Source organism: Oryctolagus cuniculus, chromosome 15, assembly GCF_051225735.1.
Source record: "Oryctolagus cuniculus isolate XC-2025 breed Fujian yellow rabbit chromosome 15, ASM5122573v1, whole genome shotgun sequence".
In the NCBI taxonomy this organism is placed as follows: Eukaryota; Metazoa; Chordata; class Mammalia; order Lagomorpha; family Leporidae; genus Oryctolagus; species Oryctolagus cuniculus.
The window spans coordinates 29,851,426-29,873,972 of NC_142881.1; the positions used below are offsets into that span (position 1 = coordinate 29,851,426).

Genomic DNA, 22,547 nt, shown 5'->3' on the forward strand with positions numbered 1-22,547 from the left:
GGCAGAGTGGACAGTGAGAGAGAGAGACAGAGAGAAAGGTCTTCCTTTGCCGTTGGTTCACCCTCCAATGGCCGCCGTGGCCAGCGCGCTGTGGCCGGCGTACCGCGCTGATCCGATGGCAGGAGCCAGGTGCTTCTCCTGGTCTCCCATGGGGTGCAGGGCCCAAGCACTTGGGCCATCCTCCACTGCACTCCCTGGCCACAGCAGAGAGCTGGCCTGGAAGAGGGGCAACTGGGACAGAATCCGGCGCCCCGACCGGGACTAGAACCCGGTGTGCTGACGCCGCAAGGCAGAGGATTAGCCTAGTGAGCCGCAGCGCCGGCCTGCAGAGGTGATTTTTAATAGCTGTTTTTTTTAGAGACATTATAGGTTCACAGCAAAATTGAGCAGAAAATACAGTTCTCGTGTACCCTCTGCGCCTTCCCCCAGCATGCGCAGCCCCCTCCATTATTGACGTTCCACACCAGGGTAGTACGTTTGTTAAAACTGAGGGGTCTACAGGCTCTCTTGCTTACATTAAGGTTCACTCTTGGTGTTCTGCCTTCTATGGGTTTGGACAAATGTCTAATGTACCTCTTTCCACCATTATAGCATCAAAAAAAAAAAAAAAACCCACATTATACTGCCCTGAAATCCCTATGCTCTGCCTGTTCATCTCTTCTCCCCCACACTGTGCACCTCCAACCTCTTGGCAAACACTGATCTTGTTGCATTTGTAATTTTGCCTTTTCTGGGTTTTCATACAGTTAGAATTAGACTATAGTAAGATTTTCACATTGCTTCTTTTGCTTAGTAATATGCATTTAATATTTTCCATGTCTTCTCACCACTTGATAGCTTGTTTCTTATTAGCGCTGAGTAACATGTTCTTGTCTGGATGTACCGCAGTTTATTCTCCTACTAGAGGACATCTCGATTGCCTCCCTGGTTTTCGCAGTTGTGAGTAAAGCTACTGTAAACATCCACATGCAGATTTTTATGTGGACATGAGTTTTCAGCTCTGCTGGGTAAGTACAAAGAAGTGCAGCTGCCAGATGGAATGGTGAGGATATGCTTAGTTTGGTGAGAAACTGCCAAACTGTCTCAGGGTGGCTATACCCTTTTTTGCATTCCTGCTGGCAACGAATGAAAGTTCTTGTTGTCCCACATCCTTATTGACATTTGGTGTTGTCTGTGTTTTGCATTTTGGACATTCTGATAGCTGTGTAGTAATATCTCTTTGTTGTTTTAATTTGTAGTTCCTTAATAATATGTGATAAGGAACATCTTCTCATATATGCATTTGACATCTGTATAACTTATTTGATGAGATACATATTCAGGTCTTTGGCCTATTTGGCCTATTTGGCCTTTAATCCAGTTGTTTGTATTCTGATTGTTAAGTTCTAAGGGTTCTTTTTAAATTTTGGATGAGTACTTTATCAGAAATGTCTTTTGCAAATATTATCTCCCAGATTGTAGTCTTCTCATCCTCTTTATGGTGACTTTCACAAAGCAGAAATTTTTAAAGCCCAGTTTGTTAATTATCTCTTTCATGGATCATTCCCCTGATATTATATCTGAAAAGTCATTGCCATAACCAAGGTCATCTAGGTTTTCTCTTATGTTAGCTTTTAGGATTTTTATAATTTTGCATTTTATAATCAAGCCTGTGATCCATTTTGAGTTAATATTTGTGAAAAGTATAAGGTCTATGTTAATTTTTATGCTTTTTATGGAGACTACTAGTCCTACTATCATTTGTTGAAAAGAAAAAGACTCCTTTTTCCATTTTATGGCCTTTACTCTTTTGTCAAAAATCAGTCGACTATATTTATATGGATCTGTTTTGGGGCTTTCTAGTCTGTTCCATTGATATGTTTGTCTTTTTTCCCCCATACCTCACTCTTTTGCATACTGTAGCTTTATAGTAAGTCTTAAATTGAGTAGTGTCAATTGACTAGTTTGTATTTGTTGTCCATCTATATAAGCTTTATAACCAGTTGTCAATATCTGCAAAATAAGTTGCTAATAAATTGACTAGGATTACATTGACACTGAAGATCAAGTTGGGAAGACTTGATGTCGGCAATTTTGAACTTCTTGCTTTTGAATATATACTATCTCTCAATGTATTTAGTTCTTCAATTTCTTTCATCATATTTTTTAGTTTTCCTCATATTTATATCTTTTTAAAAAAATTTATTTGTTGGGGCCAGCACTGTGGCATAGCAAGTAAAGTCGCCAACTGCAGCACCAGCATCCCATATGGACACCAGTTCAAGTCCCCACTGTTCCACTTCGGATCCAGCTCTCCGCTAATGCTCCTGGGAAAGCAATGGAACATGGCCCAACAGCTTGGGCTTGCACTCACGTGGGAGACCTGGAAGAAACTCCTGGCTCCAGATCAGTGCAACTCTGACTGGCCATTTAGAGAGTAAACCAGTGGATGGAACAGCGCTCTCACTCGCTCGCTCGCTCTCTCTCTTTCTCTTTCTCTCTCTCTGTAACTGCCTATCAAATAAATAACTCCTTATTTATTTATTTATTTGAAAGGGTTTTCAAATAAAGATTTATTTATGTGAAAGGCGGAGTTAGAGATGGGGGGAAGAGGAGAGAGAGAGAGACAGACACAGAGAGAATATCTTCCATACATTAATTCACTCCCAAATGGCTACAACAGCCAGTGCTAGGTCAGGCCAAAACCAGGAGCTTGGAAATCCATCCAGGTCTCCCACATGAATAGTAGGGGCCCAGATACTGTGGCCACCTACTATTGCTTTCCCAGGTACATTAGCAGGGAGCTGGAGCAGTAGTGGAGCAGCCAGGACTTGAACCAGCACTCATATGGGATGTCAGTTTCACAGGCAGTAGCTCAACCTGCTGTGCCACAATGCCAGCCCTCCTCATAAATATCTTTTTACATATTTTAAATTTGTGTGCATATATATACACACACACACAATCATGCACTTCAGAGTGACAATTATAATGGTGGTCTCATAAGATTATTGCTTAGGGATATCATAGTCATCTTAGTTTGTCTAAGTGCACTCTATGATGTAGAAACAATAACAAAATAATCTGACAATGCATTTCTCAGGCTGTTTCCTTGTCTTCAAGTGACTTGACTGTATATAATTTTTGTGGGTGCTACTGTAAATGATACTGTATTTTTAATTTTGCTAGTATTTAGGAAATGGACTGACTTGTATATACTAGCCATGTATCTTGTAACCTTGCTACAATTACCTATTAGTTCTAGGAGGTTTTCTTGTTGTTGATTCTTTCAAATTTTCTATATAGACAGTCATGTCATACATGAGCAAAGATAGTTTTTTTTTTTTAAGATTTATTTATTTGAAAGGCAGAGTTACAGAGAGGCAGAGCAGAAAAAAGATAGAGAGAGGTCTTCCATCCGCTGGTTCACTCCCCAGTTGGCCACAATAGTTGAAGCTGGGCTGATCCGAAGCCAGGAGACAGGAGCTTCTTCCAAGTCTCCTACGCAGGCACAGGGGCCCAAGGACTTGGGCCATTTTCCACTGTCTTCCCATAGCAGTGGCTGGATAGGCCATAGCAGAGAGCTGGATCAGAAAAGTAGTAGGCCGATACCACGGCTCACTAGGCTAATCCTCCGCCTGGGTGCCAGCACTCCGGGTTCTAGTCCCAGTCGAGGCACCGGTTCTGTCCCAGTTGCTCCTCTTCCAGTCTAGCTCTCTACTGTGGCCCAGGAAGGCAGTGGAGGATGATGGCCCAAGTGCTTGGGCGCCTGCACCCACATGGGAGACCAGGAAGAAGCACCTGGCTCCTGGCTTTGGATCGGCACAGCGCGCCAGGCGTAGCAGCCATTTGAGGGGTGAACCAATGGAAGGAAGACCTTTCTCTCTGTCTCTCACTGTCTAACTCTGCCTGTCAAAAAAAAAAGTAGTAGGCGGGACTCGACCTGGCACCCGAATGGAATGCCAGCACTACAGGCAGCAGTTTTACCCACTGTGCTATAGCACTGGCCCTTATTTGTTTCTTAATGTATGTACCGTTTATTTTATTTTCTCCTCTTACTGTGTTAGCTAGGACTTCCATATGTTGAAAACCAGTTGTGCAAGGGCAGATTCTCACCCTGTTCTTAACTCTATCAGGAAAGCTTCTAGTTTTTCATGATTAAGTATAATATTAATTATAGGGTTTTTGGGATTAGCCTTTATCAAGCTGAGGAAATTCTCATCTATTCTTATTTTATCTTTTATTGTGAGTTCTCTTCATAAAAAGATGTTGGAGTTGGTCAAGAGATTTTTTATGTCTACTGGTACAATCACTTTTTTTACTTGTTGATATGATGTTCCCTTTCATTTTCCAGTTTTTTTTTTTAAATCCCTGCTTTTCTGTTTCATGAGTTTCTACTGACATATCCTGAAACTTAGAGCTGCTTTCTTCAGTCATGTCCAGTCTACTAAGAAGTCCATCAAAGACATTCTTCATTTCTGTTAGCCTTTTTGATCTATATTGTTGGGGGATTTCTATTTCTGTTTTCATTGCATGTTGTCTACATTTTCCATTAGAGCCCTTGGCAAAGTAATCATAGTTGTTTTAAATTCATGGTCTGATAAACACAACATCCCTGCCTTATCTGAGTGCTGTTCTGTCTCTTCAGGCTGTTTTTTGCCTTTTAATATGCCTTGTAATTTTTGTTGAAAGCCAGATATTACAAGTATGTGTCAGATCAAAGCAACTCTAGTAAACTGGTGTTAATGATGGGGTGATAAAGTATGTGTGTTTGAGGACGGTGGTCGGGGGAGGAACTATTTTTTGGCTCTGTGATTATGTCTCAGTGTTTTAGTGGCCCATGCCCCAGACTGTGCACTTTGCAAGTGTTTCTCGGTTCCCTGCGTCTCAGGTAGGATAGGCTGGATGAAGAGGGCTGAAATTGGGCATTTTCTTTTCTCCTGTAGGGAAGGTTACAAAGGACTGAAGCTCTGTATTTCCCTTCCCCCACATTGGTTAGGCTCTGGTAAAATATTTTTTCTGGAAGGTAAATCTTGATAAGATTAGAATGCTTTGGTGTATGTATCTCAAATGGTTGTTTTCCCTCTTCCAGAAGCACAAGGGGACTTTCCTAGAATATTCACTGTGACAACCTGGTAGCGCTCGTGGAGGCAGAACTCACAAGTGTGCCCCCTTCCTGGGTCGGACTCTCTACTACAGTTGTTAAGTCTTGGACTTGTCCACATTGGAAGCACCAACAATTTGACAATTACAGTTCAGCTTTTCCTGCCCTGGTGTTGGTTCCCTGGGGCAGTTTCTGCTCCAATTTGTTGTTAATCTCTGTGTCTGCCTATAGGTTTCTCTAATAATGGAGACAGAAGTTTATCTTAGGGTCTTACTTATCTGACAGGCCTAAGAAAGTTGTTGATTTTTCACTTTGTTCTGTTTTTCACATTAGGACAGAATGATAACTTCCAAGTTCCTTACATTCCAAACCAGAAACCCAAGTCCAGAGGTTTAAACTTTAAATATGGTATCTGGGAAAAACTTCATCAAAAAGGTAATATTTGAACAAAGACTTCAAGGAGGTGACAGAGAAAGCCATGCAGTTAATCTGAGACTAAAACATTCCATGTACAGAGAAAAAGGTCTAAAACTCCGTCACAGAAGGTGTATGGTATACTCAAGCCAAAGCAAGCAGTCAGCACAGATAACAAAAAGCGAGAGAAGGGGCAGGAGTAGGGCATAATGTTAAGGAAGTACAGAGCGTCAGATCACATAGAACTTTGTGGTGTGTTTTTTTTATTTTTAATTTTTATTTATTTTTTTATTTGACAGATAGAGTTAGACAGTGAGAGAGAGAGACAGAGAGAAAGGTCTTCCTTCCGTTGGTTCACCCCGCAAATGGCTGCTACGGCCGGAACTATGCCGATCCTAAGCCAGGAGCCAGGTGCTTCTTTCTGGTCTCCCATGTGGGTGTTGTGGTGTGTGTTAATAATAACAGCATGGTATGGTTTATGTTTAACCGGGTAACTCTGGAGACTTAAGAATTAAGGGTAGATCATAAAGGAGCTAAGAGAAGCAGGCATTCTGCACAACACTAATCTAAGGAGAGCTGACGGTATCTTGGACCAGTGTAGGAACAGAGACGGTGGTATAAAGTGGCTAAAATCTAGATACTTCTGGAAGGTGGAATCGAATGATGATAGAATGAATGTGGAATGTAAAATAAGGGAAGAGTCAAGAATGGTTTCTGAGTTTTTGACTGAGCGGTGCCACCACACACTTGATCTTAGCCAAAAGACCGAGAAGTGATGGTGCCACTAAGTAAGATAGGGGAGATTATTGGAGTTATCTGTTTGTCTGATAGAAGTGATGTAAGCAAAAGATGTAGACAGCTCCATCTTAAACAAATTGTATCAAAATCCTACTAAATATCTGGAGATGTGAGTAGGCTGTTGGATATGCTAGGCTACAGTTCAGGGGAAACTACATATATAAATTTGGGAGACAGAATATAGAATATTTAAAACCACAAGACTAGATGGGATCACGGAAGGAATGGGTGGACTAAACCATAACCCCAGGGAACCCCAACACTTAAGTGCCTGTGAGATGATAGGGAAGCACACGTGGAGCCTGGGCCTGAGCCGTCGGAGGTGGGAAGACCGCCAGAAGAGTGTGGCGTCATGCAGTCCACAGGAAGGACCTGTCTCAAGGAGTGCTTTGATCATGCCTAACCAATGATTGGTAAAAGAAAATGAAATTCGGCCAAGTAAAGGTTTTTACGCATCTGTATAAAAACAGTTTTCAATGGAGTGGTATGGCCAATATCTTGATTAGTGTGATTTAAAAAGGGAATAAAGAAATTGGAAATAGCAGATATAGATGATTTTTAGCAGATGTATTTATTTATTTGAAAGACAGAGTTACAGAGAGGGAGAGACAGAGAGGAGGTCTTCCATCATGATTGGTTCACTCCCCAGATGGCCACAACGGCTGGAGCTTTGCCGATATGAAGCCAGGAGCTAGGAGCTTCTTCTGGGTCTCTCACACAGGTGCAGGGGCCCAAGGACTTTGCCCATCTTCCACTGCTTTCCCAGATCATAGCAGAGACTGGACTGGAAGTGGAGCAGCTGGGACTCAAAGTGGCACCCATATAGGATGTCAGCACTGCAGGTGGCAGCTTTACTCGCTAAGCCACAGTGCCGCCACCTAGATGATTTTTTCAAACAGTTTAGCTATGAAGAAGAGTGCCATGCCACAGTAACTAGAAGGGAATGAAACCCAGTGCACAAATTGGGGAGTTGGCTTTCTTTTCTTGAGCACAGACAGTCTTTAATAGAAAATTGTGTACATTTCCAATTATTTCTGTTATCTCTGGAAAAAGATTATCGTGAGGTTCAAGTTAAAAGAAGAGGTCCTAGCAGTTTGTGCTCCAAAATACAGAGTATTCAGAGGAACAAAGGAAGCAAGTTTTGTTTTCTGGGACATAGAAAAGAGTAAAATATGACAAAATTCTCCACCATTTATGGGAAAAGTGACAGAAAAGAAAATGCAGAAAGGAAAAGGAAGGGGAAGGGGGTAGGAAATGAAGAGGAGAATGAAAGAGAAAACTCAGGGAGCCAGAAGAAAAAAACTAAGTGGTGATTTTATTAACTATTTTCTCTTAGAAGTAATCATCATAAAAAAAACAGGGATCAAATTAATATGCAAATGGATTTTAAATATAATTTGTAATTTATTTCGAAGGTGAACCTTCTCATATACCATTACATATCCTCATAAAACTAATTTCAAATGGTTGCTTTAAGTTCAATGGGATGGATATAAAATAAGTTTGAAAATCAACCTCCAATTGTTGGCTATTTTACTAGTTTATTTTTCCTCTTGTAACAGTATAAATATGTGGATTTGAGCTGTGCACAAAGTTTGACACAGTATAAATGCTTAGTAAAATATTTGCTGAATGGCTGCATGTAAAAATGAAGGAGTGAATGACTCCACGGGGATACATCAAGGTGAAATTCCTGAGATGGGACTGATGGAGCAGAGGCTAAGTCACATGTGAAATTATTTGCACCTGTACCTCCAACAGATTTCACAATACAGCTTATGCAACTGCTTGCATCTCTTTCCAGTTGGCCAAAGAGTATGGTCCTGTTTACACCCTGTACCTTGGACCCTGGCCTGCTGTGGTCTTGCATGGCTATGACGCGGTGAAGGAAGCTCTGATCAACCAGGGTGATGAATTTCAGGACAGAGGACGTTTTCCTATTATTGATGATACCCTGAAAGGATACGGTATGTTTCAAATAAAAATACAGGTTAATTAACACCTGAATATTTGGGAGAAAACCTGATAAATTGTGAAAAAAAAAAAAATCCTTTCTATAGTAAGTAGCTGACTAGATGCTACAATACTACAATGCAGTCTGGCACAAACTACCCAGAGTTGCCAGGTTAAGGGCACAGTCTCCAGTAAGACTGCCCTCACTTCTGATGCCAGCTCCCAGTTCAAGGGTCCCCATGTCACCCACTCTTCTGACCAGCAGACTGAAAACTCAGGGGTTCCCGTGTCTCCCTCAGGTTCAGTAATCTGTAGGATAACTCACAGAACTCAGTGAGGTGTGTGCTCACCATCACAGTTTTATTACATTAAGGATAGAAATGCAGAGAGACACAGAGCAAGGTCTGAGAGGGTTCCGAAGCAGAGTTCTGTATCCTGTTGCTGAGAATTATGATGCGTTACCCTCTTCGCACATCCACATGGTCACCAGCCAGGAAGCTTACCTGAGCCTTGGTGTCCCAGGTTTCTGCAGAAATTTCTTTCCATGTGCGAAATTGCCCATGTGATTGAACTCAGTTTCCACCCCCTCTCCACCCCAGCTCAGAAGCTCAGGCTTATAGCACCTGGCTCAACCCTCTAAACAAACTCTCTAGGGGCTCCTCATTTCGTTGACATGCATGCAAATGTGTTCCAGGGATCTACCAGGAATACCTGAGCAATTCTAAGGGCTTAGAATCTCCCACAGGCTAGGGTCAAAGATCAGACAAACTCTGATTACATAACAGACACTCTGAAAGCTCTGCTGAGATGAACATCAAAACCAGACTCCAAATTCCCTGTAAGTTAATTCTGTAAATATCATTGAGATAAAAACAATGTGAGAACCTTTTGAAATAAAAATCAATAGCGAGGGGTTTAGGGAGATGGAAAAGTCAGGCTTTGGGATGTAGTTTCACACTTTGGGGTGTGGTACAAAGGATATGGTGGTACAGTGGCAACTACCACAAACAAATAACCAGATATAGAAACTACAGCCTAGTTTGTGGAGGATGGAAGGAGATGGAGGGTAAGATCCAGGAGGTACTGCACAGGGAGCTGGGAAGACACTTGGAAGTTAGATATGTGTTACATATATTCCTTTATATGTATAAATATATCATAAAAATTTTAGGATAGCCTGAAAGTCTCCCCTAAACCACTGAAAATTACAAAACTAAATCTTTTCAAAGCATATTAATGAATCACTAAATATAACATAACATACCAAGTGCAACAAGAGAAGTGATTTTTGATCTCTCTCACCTAAGGTCAAAATATATATTTGTTCAACTAAAGAAACAAGCCTGCCTTCTACTAACTATTTTTTTGCTAAACAAGTTGGTTACATTAGCTGTGTGTGTGTGTTTCAATTAATTTTTATAAAGATTTTATTTATTTGAAAGAGTTACAGAGAGAGGACACACACATATACACACACACACACACACACACACACACAGAAAGAGAGCGAGAAATCTTCCATCTGCTAGTTCACTCCCCAAATGGCCACAGCAGCCCAAGGCTAGGCCAGGCCAAAACCAGGAGCCAGGAGCTTCATCTGAGTCTCCCATGTGGGTGGCAGGCACCCAAGGACTTAGGCCATCATCTGCTGCTTTCTGAGGCCATTAGCAGGGAGCTGGATTGGAAGTGGAGCAGCCAGGACTTGAATCAGTGCCCATGTGGGATGTCATTATCACAGGTGGTGACTTTACCCACTACACCACAACATTGGCCTCAATGTCAACTCATTTTTAAGTGGAGATGAGACTGCTGGGCTGCATGGAGCTATCAGAGAAGTAACTGACATAAAGCTTAATAGTTTTTGCAACTGTGAGAAAATCGGTTTAAAAGCTTCCTATGAAATTCTTTTTATACATAGTCTTATTTTTTTAAAGATTTTTTTTTGCTTGAAAGGCAGAGTTAGAGAGGGAGAAACAGAGAGAGAAAAATTGATCTTCCATCTGCTGGTTCACTCCCTGAATGGCTGCAATGGCCTGGTCTGGGCCAGGCCAAAGCCAGGAACCAGGAGCTTCATCTGGGTCTCCCACGTGGATTGCAGGGCCCCAACTACTTAGGCCATCTGCTACTTTCCTGGTCGCATTAGCAGGGAGCTGAATTGGAAGTGGAGCAGCCAGGACTCACTGGCTCTCATGTGGGATGCTGTTTTTGTAGGCAGTGGCTTAAACGGCTGCACCACAACACCAGCCCCCACTATGAAATTCTTGTTAACTGCTCTTATTTCCATGTAATAGGAACCAATAATTTGCTGTTTCTTCCCCTAATTTTCCTATTCTGGAAAGTAACAGAAAAGAACCACTCAATATTTTAGTTTTCTTTTTGTATTAGTTTCTTAGGGCTGCCATAACAAAAATTTGGGGAGGCTTTAGGACAACAGAAATTTGGTGACTTTTTCTCATGATTTGGGAGGTTTTGTTTTTAATGCTTATGAGCTCTGTGGGTAAGGAATTTGAACAAGACACAGTGCAAATGGCTTTTCTCTCATCCACAAGGCTTGGGGCCTGGACACACACCCATTTTTTTTACAGATTGAACAGCTGCCAGTCATTGAAATGGCTGAGAGCTGAAATCCTGTGGAGGCTTCTTCACTTAGGAATCTGGCTTCTGGGGGCGGGGGGGGGGGTGACCCAAGGCCAGGGGCAGCAACAAGAGACTCTCCATGTGGCTTGGGCCTCTCACGGCTTGGTTCTTGGAATCCAGAGGGAGCTTCGTGGGGGCCCGAGGCAGAAGCTGCATAGCAACTTCAGACCAGGTGTCCACACATAGGGCCACACTCTCACCACTGTGAGCAGTTGCCAACAACCAGCCCAAGTCCCCAGGGGAGGTAACAGCTTTCCCTTTGGATGGGGAAACGGTCACACGGTGGAAGAACGTGAAGGATAGGAGATCTTGTCAGCAAGCGCATTTGGGGAGTGAACCCATGGATGGAAGCCTCCGTCTCTCATCCACCGGGAAGTGTGACATGACACAGCCACAGCTACTGTTTCCTGAGCTAACGCCTTGCTTTTCAACCTCCAAAACTGTGAGCTAAGTCACCTTCTTTTCTTTAGAAAGTAGTGAGCTTCCAGTCTTTTGTTAAGCCCCAGAAAACAGACTAATCCAATGCCCTTCCTCTGGACCCACTACTCTAAAAAAGCCCAGAGAAAAAGCAGCAGCGAAATAGAGCTGTTAGAGCTGCAGAAGACCACCTCTCTCTAGGAAGATGTGTGCAGGGAAAACCCAGAGCCAGCTGGAGAGATAATAGCAAGGTCTCCTTACAGGAAACTGAGGTATTGCACTGAGGGTAACCACAGTAGCAAATTTCGAACCCAGACTGGCTATGGGCTGGGTTAACTAAACCCCCAAACCAAAGGTACAACAGAAGGAGACACTCTTCTCAAGTGTAAGTGGAAATTCACAAGGGCAGACCATATTCTGGGTCATAAAAAACCTTAACAGGTAGTAGGCGTGAACTTGGCAGTTAAAAAGCCTGTGTGCCATGTTGGAGTCCGTTGATTCAGTTCCTGACTCCAGCCCCTGACGGTGCAGATCCTGGTAGGCAGCAATGATGGCTCAAGTAACTGGGTTCCTCCCACATGGGAGATTGGATGGCGTTGTCATCTCCCAGCTTCAGCCCTGGCCTAGCCCTGCTGTTGCAGGCAAGTGGACAGGATGCCTCTCTCACCCTTCCTTCCTTCCTCCGTCCCTCCCTCCCTCCCTCCCTCAGTTTCCTCTCCCTCTCCCTCTTTCTGTCTCCCACCCCCTCCTACTTCTTTTCTCCTCCTCCCTCTCCTTCCCACCCTGTTGAAAAAAAAGTCTTAACAAATTGTAAAGAGTAGAATTCCTGTAAACTAAATTATCAGATTATAGTACAACAAAAATTGAAATAAATGAAAGCTGACAGGAAAATCATCTGATATTTAGAAGTAAAAAATACTCTTTTAAGTAACTGGATTTAAAAAGAGGTCTTGTGGAAATTAAAATATTAAATGAAAATTCTCTAATATATGATAATATAGCATTATATTCATATACTTAAAAAGAATGATTTAAAATAATAACCTAACCTTCCTCCTAAGAGACTAGAGAAAGAAAAGCAAATTAAACCTAAAACAAGTAGAAGCAAGAAATTAAGAATAGAAGTCAATGAAACTGAAACAGTAAAAACAGAAAAATCCTAAAACTGAAGACTGGTCCTTTGACAAGATCAGTAAAATTGATAAACCTCTAGGAAAGCTGAAGAGAGATAGGAGATGAGGAAGGGAAAGACAGAAAGAAAACTCAAATTATTAATATCAGAAATGAAAGCAGAAATACCACTGTTGACCCTGCAAACATTAGAAGAATAATATAGAAATATTACCAACAACTCTATGTCCATAAATTCAATAGCTAAGATGAAATTAACCAAACCAGTGGTGTAGCCATTGCTAGGGTTTCTTCGTGTGGTTGGTTGGGCAGGTATTTCTTTTATATGAACATGTATGAAAATTCACTGCATAAAGATGATGGTCATCAGCTGTTCAAAACCTGGATTTTATGAACACATTAGATCCCCCCCAAAGCACCTGAATTTGAGGATAGAGTAATAGCAGGTAAATCCAACTTTCCTCCGAAATGGATCTCGCCCCTGCTGCCTGGCCACACCCCCTCAGTTACTGTCCTGTGTTTCTCTCGCTTCTGTAAAGGGACAGTGCCGATGACTGAATCACTGCTTTTAGGAACCTAACTTGAGGAATTATCAAAGATGTGATGTATAAGTTATGAACAAGAATGTTCACAGTGGTAATATTTTTAGAATCCTACTTGATGTATAGAAGGAGATCACTTAATATTTATTAAGTAGAATGAACAGCAAAAACCTGGATATATATCCAAATACCTACTTTGAAGATTAAGTAATTTGACCAAATGTATACTTGCTTTTTGATTTAAAAGTGATGGAAAGACAGCATTAAAAATTTTTGAGAAGATAGAATACTTCTAAAATCATAGATAAAAATAGCAGTTATAAAAGCTAACATTTGTGAATACTTTTTATGTGCTGAATACTCTGCTAAGTATTTTACAAATATTATGATATTTATTCAACACCATGATCACATGCAGAAAATACTATTTTTGGGTTTCCATTCTTCAGATGAAGTTGTTGGCACAGAGAAGTTAATAACTTGCCAAAACTAGAAAATGTGGAGCAGAGATTTTCATGGAGTGTGCTTAGTTCTAGAGCCCCTGACTACTAAGCACACTGCCCCAACTCACTTTTGTTCTGTGCTCTCAGATGTTGCCTATACATGTGCACATTTTAACAGTTGTGATTATATGATTCAGAAATGTTTGTATACTGCTGTCTTCTAAAATGTTAACATGTCTGGTAGTTTCACATAGTTTTCTTTTTTTTTTTTTAAGATTTATTTTATTTGAAAGAGTTATAGAGAAAGGTGGGGGGCGGGGGTCTTCCATCTACTGGTTCTCTCCCCAAATAGCTGAGAGGGCTGGAGCTGAGCCAATCTAAAGCTAGGAACCAGGAGATTTTTCAATGTCTCCCACATGGGTATAGGGGCCCAAGAACATGAGCCATTCTCTGCTGCTTTCTCAAGCACTTTAGCAGGGAGCTGGATCAGAACTGGAGCAGCTGGGACTTGAACCAGCGCCCTTATGGGATGCCAGCACTGCAGGCCAGGGCTTTAACCCACTGTACCACAGTGCCGGCCCCTCCACATAGTTCACATAGTTTTCTTTATTTATTTATTTATTTATTTTTTTTTTTGACAGGCAGAGTGGACAGTGAGAGAGACAGAGAGAAAGGTCTTCTTTTGCCATTGGTTCACCCTCCAATGGCCGGCGCACCGCACTGATCCGAAGCCAGGAGCCAGGTGCTTCTGCTGGTCTCCCATGTGGGTGCAGGGCCCAAGCACTTGGGCCGCCATCCACTGTACTCCCTGGCCACAGCAGAGAGCTGGCCTGGAAGAGGGGCAACTGGGACAGAATCCGGCGCCCCAACTGGGACTAGAACCCAGTGTGCTGGCGCCGCAAGGCAGAGGATTAGCCTAGTGAGCCGCGGCGCTGGCCCACATAGTTTTCATAATCATCATTTTTACAGTTGCTTACTTTACCCTAAGACTGGTTAACTAAGATTGTGTAAACTCCTATCCTATTATTAGGATTGAGATTGTTTGCAAATTCCTTAATATAAATTGTAGTATACATCTTATGTTGAATTCTTTGTATAATTTTTTCAGAGAGTAATTAATAGATCAAACAGTTTTTAATAGTTTTTGCTGTATTGCATTAATTTCCAAAGTATGTTGTAATGTGCAAAGGGGCCAAATAAATGTGCCACCTTTGCCACAAGCTTGATTGCTCTATAGTTTTTTTTTTTTTTTTTTTTTTTTTTTTGACAGGTAGAGTGGACAGTGAGAGAGAGAGAGACAGAGAGAAAGGTCTTCCTTTTCCCGTTGGCTCACCCTCCAGTGGCCTCCGTGGCCAGCGCGCTGCGGCCAGCTCATCACGCTGATCCGATGGCAGGAGCCAGGTACTTATCCTGGTCTCCCATGGGGTGCAGGGCCCAAGCACTTGGGCCATCCTCCACTGCACTCCCAGGCCACAGCAAAGAGCTGGCCTGGAAGAGGGGCAACCGGGACAGAATCCGGTGCCCTGACTGGGACTAGAACCCAGTGTACCGGCGCCGCTAGGTGGAGGATTAGCCTATTGAGCCGCGGCGCCGGCCGCCCTGTAATTGTTTAAATGCTGGCTAATTTGATGGATGTGAAATGAATATTTAAATGATTATCAGTGTGGTCCTTGTAATTTGATTTTGAGTAATCTGGCAGCTGAAGATTCAGAGGAGTGAGAGAGGAAACTAGTTTGAAGATGGTTATAACTTTTTAGATTCCTAAAAATGTCATTACCTGAAGTATGGCGGCATGACATGGGTTGGCAAGATGAGAAAGACGGTATAAAGAAGGAATCAACAGGGTTTCACAAATGTAGGGAAAGATCAGGAAGGACGCGATGTGAAGATGCACCCGGGATCTGGATTTTGGAGCACTAGAAACTGATGGTACATTAAGAAAAATAGGAGACTCATGATCGGTAACTGGCTTTGTCCAGAGGAAGAAATAAGAAACCATTGGTGCAGAACATATGCATTCCTTTGCTTCTTTGTGTTCAGATTAGAATAACATTAGCTATAGTAAATTTTGAGGAGAATAGAAACGTAAATCCTGTATTGGTGTGCTTTGTAGTTTCTTACCCTGTAATTGAGAAAATCACATGTAGAACTAAAGCACAAGGTAAAGATTAAGGGTAAAACCAGAAACCCAAGAAATAGGTTTGTGAGAACATGTATGTATGTATGTATGTATTTTTAACAAAACCAGATGGAGAACCCTTCCACACCTGGGAGTATTCTCCACCTGTCTGTGGCTCCCTTGGTCCAGTTCCACCCTTTCTGTCTCTTGCTGATCAGAGCTTGGCTTTGATTTTCTCTACGTGACATACCTTTCAGCTGAACTCCAGAGCACGTGTGTACGTTGCCAGCTCTCAGTCCCTGATGGGAGGCAGTAGAAACCTGGTGAAGGCAGACACAGGCTAACAGCTTTAGGGAAGGTTGCTCTGTGATGCCCACACGCACCTGCTCTTCCTAGGAATCATTTTCAGTCACGGAGAGAGGTGGAAGCACATGCGTCGCTTCACCCTGACGACCCTGAGGAACTTTGGCATGGGGAAGAGGAGCATCGAGGAGAGGGTCCAGGAGGAAGCCCGCTGCCTGGTGGAGGCGTTCAGGAAAACGGAAGGTGAATCACTGGCCATGCCCCTGGGGGGCCTGGGACGTCCTCCACACGCCTCCCGTGGGAGTCACTTTGTGGCCCGAGATCTGCGCTCTCCTCGGGGAGTACGCTTAGGGTAAAGCCAAGGGAGGGAAACAACTCCAGAGCTATGAGGTCCCCTTCTGAAGGCTTGAATTTTCTAAGATGCATTTTTTCCTTATTGTGAAAATGAGGCCAAAAACCAAGCCTCAGAATAGAGAGTAACAAAACATTTACATAGGATCCAACATATAATAATTGCTTATAATATTACTTGTTGCTATTACTACTATTATAGTAGTCATATAATAACAATATGTATTATCAGTACAATATAATACTACATGGCGAATAGGGTCATATGCTATAATAATACTAACATATAAATTGTAATTAGTAGCATTACAAGATGCTTATATCCCAATTTGGGGAATTTTGGAGGAACATAAAGTGTGTGTATAAATCTGACGGGAGGGGCCGGCGCCGCAGCTCAATAGGCTAATCCTCCGCCTGTGGCGCCGGCACACCGGGTTCTAGTCCCAGTCAGGGTGCCAGATTCTGTCCTGGTTGCCCCTCTTCCAGTCCAGCTCTCTGCTGTGGCCCAGGAGTGCAGTGGAGGATGGCCCAAGTGCTTGGGCCCTGCACCCCATGAGAGACCAGGAGAAGCACCTGGCTCCTGGCTTCAGATCAGCGTGGTGCAGCAGCATGCCGGCCGCAGCAGCCATTGTGGGGTGAACCAACAGAAAAGGAGGACCTTTCTCTCTCTCTCTCACTGTCCACTCTGCCTGTCCAAAAAAAAAAAAAAACTGACGGGAGGGCAGCCCAGTTCTTGAAATCCTAACGCAGGATGGTTAAGAGTCTCGGTGTCAGAACTCTCTTTCCCCGTCAGCTCAGCCCTTCGACCCCACCTTCATCCTCTCTTGCGCTCCCTGCAACGTGATCTGCTCCATCCTCTTCAGTGAGCGTTTCCAGTATGAGGACAAGACGTTCCTCTTCCTCATGGAGTTGTTACAGGAAAATTTTAAACAAATAAACTCCCGATGGTGCCAGGTAAACCCACGGTTGGATCTGTGTTTGTGGTGGTTCTCCTTGGCCCGCGGGTAGCCTGTAGGCAAAGTCAAGGGCTCCTCCCCTCCATGTGGGTTGAATGAACCAAAACAAAGCCACTTAGCCCAGCATCTACGGAAGCTTGGCCTCAGCTTGCCCCTGTGGGTTTCCCATGCAAAAGAAGACAGAGCGTCCCGGTGGCTTACGTTCCCTGCCGGGCCCCTCCATGACTGTGGGTGGGTTTGACCGAAGGTGGGAAGAGAAGGAGACGGGAAGGGGCTGCTCTTCTCTTTGGGACGCTCACTCCCTCTCTCTCCTGCTTGGGCGCTGTGCTTGTAAACTCTGCTGTCTCCTGCACAGGCTGCAGCGCTGCCGTGTTTGTTTGCTTCCATTTTCAGATTTATAATCTCTGGCCAGCACTCATGAGGTATTTCCCTGGAAAACACAAAGAATTCTCAGAAAGAATTAATGACATTAAATACTTCATTCTGGAAAAAATAAAGGAACATCAAGAATCCTTGGATCAGAATAACCCTCGGGATTATATTGACTGTTTCCTCAGCAGAATGGAGCAGGTACTGTGGTGACTTTCCCTGGTGCTGTTTTTTTGCTCCACGGAAATACATGAGTACATAATCACACCATGTATGTAAGTCTTTTTTTTTTTTAAAGATTTATTTATTTATTTGAAAGTCAAAGTTACACAGAGAGGAGAGGCAGAGAGAAAGAGAGAGAAAGATAGGTCTTCCATCCGATAGATGGTTCACTCGCCAGATGGCTGCAATGGCCGGAGCTGTGCCGATCCAAAGCCAGGAGCCAGGAGCTTCTTCCAGGTCTCCCACATAGGTGCAGGGGCTCAAGGACTTGGACCATCTTCTACTGCTTTCCCGGGCCACAGCAGAGAGCTGGACAGGAATTGGAGCAGCCGGGTCTTAAACCAGCACTCACATGGGATGCCGGCGCTTCAGGCCAGGGCGTTAACCCACTGTGCCACAGCTTCCGCCCGTATGTGTCTTGATATTTGCATGGCTTGAGACAATGGAGCACTCTGTTATCATTAATAAGGGAAATTTTTAAATCATTCAAAAGGCCCTCTTTTTGCTCTATGACCTCCTGCACTTAGACATGAGGATTTAAATGTTCTCAATAAATATTTAAAATGAGTTATGTAACGTGTACTTATATAGATAGTTCTAAACACATATGTATCTTGGGATGGACAAAACATTATTTTCTCTACAGATCATTTACACTTACAAAGTCAGACATTTTTGCCACAGTGCCTTTCCTGATAACATGTCATAGACCAACACATTATAAAAACTGACTGTGGAGTGGGCATCAGCATACTGGTTAAAATGCTGCTTAGGACACCTGCATCCCATGTGAGACTGCCTGGGTTCAGGTCCCAGCCCCGCTCTCCATTCCAGCTGCCTGCTGATGCTCACCCTAGGAGGCAGCAGTTCACGCCTCAAGTATCTGCCACCCAGCTGGGAGACCTTGATTGGATTCTGGCTTCCTGGCTTCTGTCCAGCCCCACCCCAGCTGTTATGGGCATTTAGAGCAATGAACCAGCAGGTGGCAGATCTGTATGTGTGTATTCGTGTGTGTGTGGGGGGGGGGGGGGTCTGCCTTTTAATTAATAAATTATTTTTTAAAAAAGAGTGGAAGCTATTCTTTAAAGAAGCTGTATTTTGACATAGGAACAATTTTGCTTTTTAAAATTGGCGCTAGATGGCTGGTGCCACAGCTCAATAGGCTAATCCTCCTCCTGCGGTGCCGGCACACCCGGTTCTAGTCCTGGTCAGGGCGCCGGATTCTATCCCGGTTGCCCCTCTTCCAGGCCAGCTCTCTGCTGTAGCCCGGGAGTGCAGTGGAGGATGGCCCAAGTGCTTGATCCCTGCACCCCATGGGAGACCAGGATAAGTACCTGGCTCCTGCCTTCGGATCGGCACGGTATGCCGGCCGCAGCGCGCCGGCCGTGGCGGTCATTGGAGGGTGAACCAACGGCAAAAGGAAGACCTTTCTCTCTCTCTCTCTCACTGTCTACTCTGCCTCTCAAAAAAAAGATTGGCGCTAGATGAAGGATCCTAAAGCAAATACAGTATGCATTGACTGTAGGTTTTATTAAATACACTAAACAAGTGTGGCATAGCCACCCATCCTCAGAATGCCACTGAACACAAGCAGCAGCATGATGAGAAAAGCATATTTAAATGAATAAAGACATGTAACAATTCAAAATCTGAAAAATATTCTTAAAGCCCTGTAAAATTAACACTATTTATATAGCAGTCTCCCAAATATATACGAATGAAAGAAAAATGTCACTCAGCTATCACATAAATACGCAAACATTTGATAAATGATAACCTATGTGGTCTCCTTACATTCTGGAAGGGCTGATTTGGATAGCTTAGCCTGATTTTCTTAGAAAACATGTCTAAGGAAAGAGAGACATTTAGATGCATTCTGCTTTCCAAGGAGGTATACTGAGACACTATTCATTCTGGTCTATACTGAGACCAGATGTTTTTCAGGGTGGGAGAAACATAGCGAGGCTATTACTCCAATCATTTAAAAGTGTTTGTTTAGGGCCTGACACTGTGGAGTGAGTTAAATCTGCACTGGCAGCCATATCAGAGCGCCAGTTGAGCTCCAGGTACTCTGCTTCTGATCCAGCTCCCTGCTAATGTGCCTGGGAAAGCAGAGATGAGCCAAGTAAAAGGGCCCCTGTCACTCACACGTAGGCCCAGATAGAGCTTCTGGCTTCTGACTTTAGCCTGGCCCAGCCTAGAACATTGCAGCCATTTAGGGAGTGAAGCAGTGGATGCAAAATTTCAATATCTCTCTGTCTCTCTCTCTCTCTCTCCTCTCTCTCTCTGTCACTCTGCCTTTCAAAAGGCAGAAAGGCAGAGTGACAGAGAAGGAGAGACAGAGAATCTTCCATCCGCTGGTTCACTCCCCAAATGGCCGCCAACAGGAATGGCCACGGCTAGGCCAGGCTGAAGCCATGAGCCAGGAGCGTCTACTGGGTCTGCCACATGGGTGCAGGGGCCCAAGCACTTAGGCCATCCTCCACTGCCTTCCCAGGCACATTAGCAGGGAGCTGGATCAGAAGTGGAGCCACCAGGACTCGAACCAGCACCCATAAGGATGCCGGTATTGCAGACAGCAGCTTAACCCTCTGAGCCACAGCGCCAGCCCAAATATTTAAAAAAAAAAAAATTGAAGATAATGGTAGACTACCTACTACTTAAATCATAGAACATAAATGAAAAATATTTTTACATTTTCTCAAATATTTTCATCATCAAAGATTTTTACAATCAGGCTTTTTGTTATGAGGGAATTATTTAAATGCTTAATATTCTTGACTCCAGATAAAGGAAGTAAGGACTCTAGAGGTAGGAAATAAAAATGTGCAAAAAAATTTGGACTTCTCACCTAATTTTATTTTTTCTTTCAAATTAATATAGAATTATCATATTAGAAGTCATTCCATTTTGAAGTGAACAGAAAGAATGAAACAAAGCTAGAAAAGAAAAACTTGATTCAGGGCTTAAAAAATGAGGTTAATTTTTTTTAAAGATTTATTTGAAAAACAGAGTTTACAGAAAGAGGAGAGCAAGAGAGAGAGAGATTCTTCATCTGCTGGTTCATTCCCCAAATGGCTGTAATGACCAGGACTGTGTCAGGCCGAAGCCAGGAGCCGGTAACTCCATCCAGATCTTCTGTGTGGGTGCAGGGACCCAAGCACTGGGATGATCTTCCGCTGCTTTCCCAGGCACATCAGCAGGGAGCATGATAAGTGGAGCGGCCAGGATTCCAACTGATACTCATATGGAATGCCAATGCCACAGGTGGTGGCTTAACCCACTGTACCACAACGCCAGCCACTGAAGTTAATTTTTAAGACAAGTACTTTAAATACTTTCCTCAAGTTTAAAAGCTTACCAAAAGAGTCAGCAATGGAATTTTAGTACTGTTAAATTTGGAAAATTGTTATTAGCTTAATTAGTTTCATATCATTAAACATTCAATTATCCAACAAATTCTAGATGCCAATTTTTGTTCTGGGACTAGGGGTGGGTGGGGTTGGGGAATACAACAAAGACTTACTTTCATTTTTCTTTTTAGTAAAGTAATTTTAAAATAAAAATCTTACAACTTTTAGGCCCTGGATAAACATTTATGTTCTAAATGTTTGTTAGATCCCATGTAAAAATTAGGATGCAGGCCGGCGCCGCGGCTCACTAGGCTAATCCTCCGCCTAGTGGCGCCGGCACACCGGGTTCTAGTCCCGGTTGGGGCGCCAGATTCTGTCCCGGTTGCCCCACTTCCAGGCCAGCTCTCTGCTGTGGCCAGGGAGTGCAGTGGAGGATGGTCCAGGTCCTTGGGCCCTGCACCCCATGGGAGACCAGGAAAAGCACCTGGCTCCTGGCTCCTGCCATTGGATCAGCGCGGTGCGCCGGTGCGCAGCGGCCATTGGAGGGTGAACCAATGGCAAAGGAAGACCTTTCTCTCTGTCTCTCTCTCTCACTGTCCACTCTGCCTGTCAAAAAAATAAATAAATAAATAAATAAAAAATTAGGATGCAAAGTGTCCCACTTAGAAATTCAGTCTTACTATTAGAAATGCTATTAGTAATAGTGCATATTGTATGAGAACAGGTGGAGCTGGGCGTGTACAAGTCTGTGTAAGTGAAGGGAACAGACCGTGAACCAATGATCTATTCTAGTCTTTTTCATTAAATATAACTAGAACATACCATTCATTGAGTATTTGTGGGCGTGAAGCATTGTTCCAAGAGTATCCATTAACTGTTTTGTTGTAATAGCCTCATAGGATATGTTCTATTTCTTAGTCCCAGTTTCACAGGTGATGAAACTGAGTAAGAAAATCAAGTCACCTACCAGGGACACACATCTGTGCATTGGCTACCCTGGAATGTGAACCCAGAAATTTGGTTCTATGTCTTTTTTTTTTTTATCCCCTACACTACAGTATACAAAATGAATCTGATTAATAGTGAGGGGGTGTGATGGAATTCTGATAAGTCGTTGTCTTCTCTTCCCCTCATGAGCCATTAATTCTATCCTTTGTAGGAGAAACATAACCCAGGGACTGAATTTGACTTGGAGAACTTAGTAGTCTGTGGATCTAATCTGTTTACAGCGGGAACAGAAACAACCAGTACCACCCTGAGATTTGGGCTCTTGCTCCTCATGAAATACCCAGAAGTGCAAGGTACAGTAAATATCCTGGTGACCAAATGAAAGAATAGCTCGTGGCCCGGAGGAGGGTGGGGTTTGTGCTGCTGCTTCTGGATTGCTTTGCTTTCTCTGGGCTGCCTGCAGAAACCATTGTGCAGAGGACCCTTCATTGTGGTTTTAGTTTTATAG

At 43.3% G+C, this 22,547-nt stretch overlaps 1 protein-coding gene across 6 annotated transcripts in view; it reads left to right on the top strand.

Annotated features, from left to right (window-relative positions):
• LOC103351405 (cytochrome P450 2C23) overlaps positions 1-22,547 on the top strand; it is a 35,986-nt gene that overhangs the window by 1,261 nt on the left and 12,178 nt on the right. The window contains exons 2-7 of one of the 6 annotated variants that reach the window (XM_089314523.1): positions 889-1,007; positions 8,100-8,262; positions 15,934-16,083; positions 16,985-17,145; positions 17,541-17,717; positions 22,251-22,392. In XM_089314523.1, coding sequence (XP_089170649.1) covers positions 987-1,007; positions 8,100-8,262; positions 15,934-16,083; positions 16,985-17,145; positions 17,541-17,717; positions 22,251-22,392 — 814 coding nt within the window. In that variant the 5' untranslated portion in view covers positions 889-986. Of the gene's footprint in view, positions 1-888; positions 1,008-5,416; positions 5,909-8,099; positions 8,263-15,933; positions 16,084-16,984; positions 17,146-17,540; positions 17,718-22,250; positions 22,393-22,547 lie in introns of those variants that run through there. The other 5 variants (XM_070057412.2, XM_089314524.1, XM_017348481.4 and 2 more) reach the window with 5 other exon arrangements.